The sequence below is a fragment of the Beta vulgaris genome, chromosome 6 (assembly GCF_026745355.1).
Source record: "Beta vulgaris subsp. vulgaris cultivar EL10 chromosome 6, EL10.2, whole genome shotgun sequence".
Classification (NCBI taxonomy): Eukaryota; Viridiplantae; Streptophyta; class Magnoliopsida; order Caryophyllales; family Amaranthaceae; genus Beta; species Beta vulgaris.
In genome coordinates this window covers 53,836,797-53,842,896 of record NC_079207.1, presented here as the reverse complement: position 1 = coordinate 53,842,896, position 6,100 = coordinate 53,836,797, and the positions used below count along the sequence as shown (strand labels likewise).

Here is a 6,100-nt window from a genome sequence, read left to right as displayed (position 1 = left end):
CGATGTGTTTCACATATCCCAATTGAAGCGCTATATCCCTGATGAGCGCCATGTGTTAGAGCCTGAACGAGTGCAGATAGATAGTAGCCTCACTTATGAGGAAAGACCTGTCAAGATTCTCGACAGGAAAGTGCGTAGTACGCGTAACAAGGATGTCATATTGTCAAAGTTCTTTGGTCTAACCACGAGTCAGAAGAGGCAACGTGGGAAGCCGAAGAGGATATGAAGAAAAAGTATCCAGACCTATTCCTTGAGGTGAGTTACGAGGGCGTAACTCGTTTTCTTTAAGGGGGGTAGAATGCGATAAATTTCGCGCTTTTTGTCTATTTTTATGACATTTTCATGTATATGTATGCCTATGTTGGGCAATTTGCACATGTTAGTGCAAAAGAAGTAGAGTCTCCGCATAAGAAAAGTGTTCATAAGTGACACAAGTGTTTAAAAATGGGAAAGTGCACCAGAGGCACTATCTTTTCTTCAAAGATTTTCGAAATGATGAGTTTAGTGTTAAGTTTCGGGACGAAACTTCTTTTAAGGGGGGTAGACTGTAATCCCCCACATTTTTAAAGGATTTTCATAAATATATTAAGTTATTTATGTAATTATATTAAATCCAAATGAGTTTGGAAAATGATTTGACTTTTAAAAAGGGTTGACTATTTTAAAAGTCAACTAAAAATATTTTTCTAAGCTTAATAAAGTTTGTAAATTTTAATTAAGCGTGTTTTAAATAAGAGTTTAATTATTAAAAGTATATTTGAAAAGAAACTTAATGGAATCGAAAGCCCAAAAGAAATAAAAAGGGAAAGGATAATTTGATGACTAAAGTCCTAACAAGCCCATCTTGTTAGTCATCAAAGTTTTAATTATTGAATTCCTTTTCCTAAGCCCAATAGGATTAGCCTATTGTTTTAATTATTGAATTCCTTTTCCTAAGCCCAATAGGATTAGCCTATTTAAATATCCTAAAACCCAATTTTTGCCCTACACTTATTTTCTCTCTCCTCACTTGCACGTGATCTTGAGCCTCTCTCACTCGACATTTTCTCTCTCCTCTTCCTCTTGAGCGTGACTTTCCATCTTTTCTCTCAAAAATCGTTTCTTCTTCGCTAAGTAACGTTTCTTGTTGAACAAGAAACGTCACAAACTTTTTTGAAGCCGAAAAAGCTGTCTGCCGCCGGTCCTTGCTGCTGTTCAGTCCGGCGCCCCTCTTCCTCCTCTTATTTTGGTTGTTTTCTTTACTTCTCCTTTAAGATTCCATTAAAGTTCTAATTTTTATTGTTATTTTATTATTATTTGCATGATTTCGATTTGAGTTATTATTTTTATTATGAAATATTATTTTTCGGATCATATGTATAAAAGAAAAATTTCAGATTTATTATTTTTAGTTTTAATCATGAAAGATGTGATTTTTAGGGTTTTAAATCACTAGAAATCGTATATTTAGAGTATGAATATGAATTTTGATTGGAATACGATTTTTATATTCATTTAAAATATTTTCAGAAGGTTTAGAAAATTTTATAGTTGCTGGAAATTCAGAAAGTTAATATTTTAAGGTTTTTAATGGTTTTTAATCACTAGAATAGTTTATCTATACTAGGGATTAAAAATAATGAGAGTTTAAATTATAAAAAAACGATTTTTAAAGAAGTTTAGAAGGGTTTGGGACGTTTTAAAGTTGCTGTATTTTTTTAGTACAAGTATTTACTCGATTTCTTGGTTGTTTTAGGCGGAGAATTCACTGTAGGGGACTTTTAGTGCTTAAAAGTGGCCTACCGTTACGTTTATACGAGGTACGTACATAGTCTACGTGCTAAATGGTTAGAAACATGCTCTAGGGATGTTTTTAATTTGTAGTATCATGTATAGGACCTTGTAGTTCATATATATGATTTACTGAGATGGCTTTACATGTTATTTGCTTGATGCTACATGTAAACTAAGAATATGTTTAAGTATGACTTGTTTGTATGGAAGTTTGATGCAAGCAACTAAGTTTAGTTTGGTATTAATTCGTGAGTGAATTAATGTAAGTAAATTGGAATCATGGATTCTTTGAGTTTATCATTTATCTTATAAGAACCGAGGATCTTATTTGGTAATTTTGAGTTATACCTATATAAAGGTACAGTTTACTGTTGGCTAGGTTCAACAGGCAAGTTAGTAAAGAATAAAAGAAGTTAAAAGAGTCTTGGATGCTAAGTTGTGAACACTTATTAATTCTAAGATTAAAAAGGAGTTTTGTGATGTTTGTGATTAGTAGTTGTGAGTATTAGTGCTTGGTTGGTGTCAACACAAGTATAAAATGAATGCAACGTAAAGTGAAACGAGAATAGGTTATAGACTTTAGACTGGTGCACGTCTAGAGTTGGACACTAAGGGTTGGGATACATAGTCCGCCGTGATATGTATTTTCGAGGTTGGATTGATCACCATTCCTCTTTAGTTCAAAGGTTCCTCGATATCGTAGGTCATTCTGGTTTACGGAGTCATGACCGTATTTCCTATTTCAGTATAGACAACTCGTCCCAATAACTATTCCATTTAAAGAAGAAATAAAAGTTAGAGTCTAGTTCAGTAAGAGTTATCTGCAATGGTTATGTTATTATTATTTTATTCTACAAGTTGTGTTATAGTATCATGTTTAGGATTATTGTTGTCTGATATGTAGTACTCAGCTTTGCTGATTACGTGCTTGTCTGTGTTTGTGATCATGGCTTTGCCTATTGATCCTGTGGTGATCCTTCGGGGAGCAGAGTCAAGAAAGCATTGACATTACAGGTTCGAAGATGCATACCATTGGGGAATCTGGAATGGAGAGGCTTTTGTGACATTAGTATTATTTAAGTTGTTTTCGTAGGAACATCCACATTTAAGTTTGAGGTTTATTTAGTTGGTGTGTTAAGTTTGACATTGTCATTTGGTTTCACAAGTTTAATAAAGTTGATTTTTGTTTTAATAAGTTTTCCGCTGCAACATTCTGAGTAAGCCGAAACGTTATCACACGGGCGATAATGCCTGGGTAATTCTATAGATTTGTTATAAAGGTATTTTCTAGAAAGGGAGAATTATCGGGGTGTTACAATATCATTCTCTGCAGTACGAAGTTGATGGTATCCAGATCTCAGATCAATCTTCGAGAAAACTCCAGCTCCCACCAACTGATCAAACAAATCATCTATTCTTGGCAAGGGGTACTTGTTTTTCACGTAACATTGTTAGTCTCTATAATCAATACACAAACGAAGACTCCCATCTTTCTTCTTCACAAACAAAACAGGTGCACCCCATGGGATACACTAGGCCGAATGTAGCCCTTATCAAGCAACTCTTCTAATGAGCCTTAAGTTCTTTCATTTCAGCAGGCGCCATTCTATAAGGAGGCTTAGAAATAGGTCCAGTTCCAGGCATCAAGTCAACACTGAACTCAACATCACGTCTCGGAGGCATGCCAGGAATTCATCAGGAAAAACATCTACAAACTCATTAGCAATACGAACATCTTCAAACGTGGTCTTCCTTACTAGTGTCGTGAACATGGCACAAGTACATAGGACAACCCTTCCTCAAATAGGATTTTAGAGTCAAAGCAGAAATGATTTTCAAAGAAGACCCTCTATAAAACTCATGGACTCCACTAGGACCAACTACAGACACCTTTTGTTTCTCACAATCTATCTTGGCTTTATGCCTACTAAGCCAATCCATCCCTAGAATTACATCAAAATCATGCAAAGGAAAAGCTATCAAATCAGCTACTAGGGTGGTACTACCACACATAATAGGGACATCTGGATACAAATTATTACAAGTTATGATCACACCAGAAGGAATAGAGATGTCTACATCACAAGTCCTAGAGTTCTCTAACCCTAACTTTTTCACAAGAAGTTCAGACACAAAAGAATGAGAAGCACCAGAATCAAATAGCACATAAACGGACATCGAATGAATAGAAAAAGTACCAGTGACCACGTTGCCCTTGGTGTTTGCCTCAGTCTGGTTCATCACATGAACCTGCCCAGTGTTCCTCCTCACATCACCTCTATGCCCCTGAGTAGCATTTGCAGTCCCTCCATTGCGATTAGGTGCAGCATTCCCTGGTGTAGGAAGAGCAGGACGACTGTTGTTACCATTCTGGGGTCTCTTATCTGTTTTTGCCCCATTCCTCGAACTCATCTCAGGCTTGAAGTTCCTCGATCTAGGGTTACTAAAGCATTCATTAGCACGATCCCCTTTCCTCCCACAGTGATTACACTCCACCAAATTACCATCACAATCCTTGCCAGGGTGGTTCTCACTACAACGCTTGCAATAGAAAATTCGATCAGTCCTCTGAATTTGACCTTGGGGCTGGCTACGGGAAGGAGTGGAGTTCTGGTTGTCCTTTGAATACTGCTAACTGGAACCTCCCTTGTTATAGTTACCACCAGAATCACGATTCCCAAAGTTTCGATTTTGATTGAAACCCCCTCTACCTTTGTTGTAACCAGTGGAACCAGATGTATCACCCTTTTCGGTCGCCTGAGTAGACCCTACTGGAGTGGCTTTCAACTTCTTTGCAGCTAGTCTCTTTTCCTCAATCCTCTTAGCATTACAAGCACGAGTGTACACCTCCTTCACTATGGCATACTCACCAGCTCCCATCCTCGAATGAAGTTCAGGGTCTAACTTCTCCTCGAATTTCACAGCCCTCTCCTGCTCATCAGGAACTAACCCCTTAGCGAAACGAGCCAACTCCTGGAATTTCACATAGAGCTCATGAACGGTCATATCTCTCTGCACGAGATCATTAAACTCCGTCCTCTTCCTCTTCCTCATATGGGCTGGAAATAACTCATCACGAATCGCCTTCTTGAACTCAGTCCAACCAAACTCTCTCTCTTCCATGAGCTCTTCTCCTTCCTCATCCACAGTCACCTTAGTAGTCAAATCAAACTTGTTGTGAGTCCACCAAATATCAGCATCCTCAACCAGATAATAGGCAGCAGCATCAACCCTCATCTCATTAGGGACTTGGAGAGTGGTAAAAATTTTGTCAAATTCTCTAATCCAGTTCTCCATCTTGGTAGGGTCACCCTTACCATCAAAAGAAGAAGGTTTCTTCTGGTCAATTGCTTTAGAAATCACAGCGGTTTTTGAACTAACATTGCCAGCAACAGGTGTAACAGGAGTATTAAGGGCAGCAGCTTGAGCCTCGGCAAGTTTCTCCATAGCATCAGTTAAGGCTCGAGTGGATTGATCTATCCCACGCATCATACGATTCGAGCTTGAGTTTCTGGCACGCGCGTGTCTACGCATCATCTTAAAAACACAATCGAAACAAAGATAAACCAAGAATGATTCACCCTTACCAAATAATTCTTAACAAAAGAGGGGAAGGAAAATAAAATAAATTAAATAAATCAAGCAAGAACATGAAAAGAAAAGTATATAACATAAGCTCATAATAGTATAATTCCTTGTCTTCCCATATCACTTCCTCACAACGGCTTTTCAATTTTAATAAGTTTCACAACAAGAATCCGCCATTTTACCGTCCGCATTTACCGTCCGTCTAAATTAGCAGACAGTAAAGTTAAATTACTGTCCGAATTAAACCAGACGCTAAATACCGTCCGATTTCCAAAATTTACCGTCCGTTTTTCTGCCTGACACTATTTACCGTCCGTTTTTACGTCCGCTCAAATATAAAAAAATAAAATAAAACAATTTACCGTCCGCCTAGGACCATTTACGTCCATAAGACGGACGCTAATCTTGCGGGTGATTAATAAGACGCGACGACCCTACTTTTCTTTCATCCACACAAAACAGTTTTCTTTTAAAGCGTTCTATCTCTCACTCATAATCTCCCAATTCTCTCACTCTCTCTCAGTCTCGCTCACTCATAATCTCCCAATTCTCTCACTCTCTCTCCTTATGTTTCTCTCACTCTCTCTCATCGTTTGTTGTCGTCGCCATCCATCCCCAACATCACAGGCTCCACGAAAACAGTTGAAATAACGCCTTCGCCATATTTCAAGGTTAGATCTAGTATTTTTTTTTTCATAATTTCTGTTTTTTTGGGTAGTTTTCCGTTTTGATGGTTGAT

At 37.7% G+C, this 6,100-nt stretch overlaps 1 protein-coding gene across 1 annotated transcript; it reads right to left on the bottom strand.

Moving 5' to 3' along the window:
• Positions 1 to 4,404: 4,404 nt before the first annotated feature.
• On the bottom strand, positions 4,405 to 5,262 carry LOC125498554 (uncharacterized). The gene has a single exon (XM_048646784.1). It carries the CDS (start codon positions 5,260 to 5,262, stop codon positions 4,405 to 4,407), a length of 858 nt encoding a protein of 285 aa, XP_048502741.1.
• Between the last annotated feature and the right edge of the window lie 838 nt (positions 5,263 to 6,100).

Coding starts and splice junctions, on each gene's coding strand:
- LOC125498554 (XM_048646784.1), bottom strand. CDS start 5,262: ATGCGTGGGATAGATCAATCCACTCGAGCCTTAACTGATGCTATGGAG.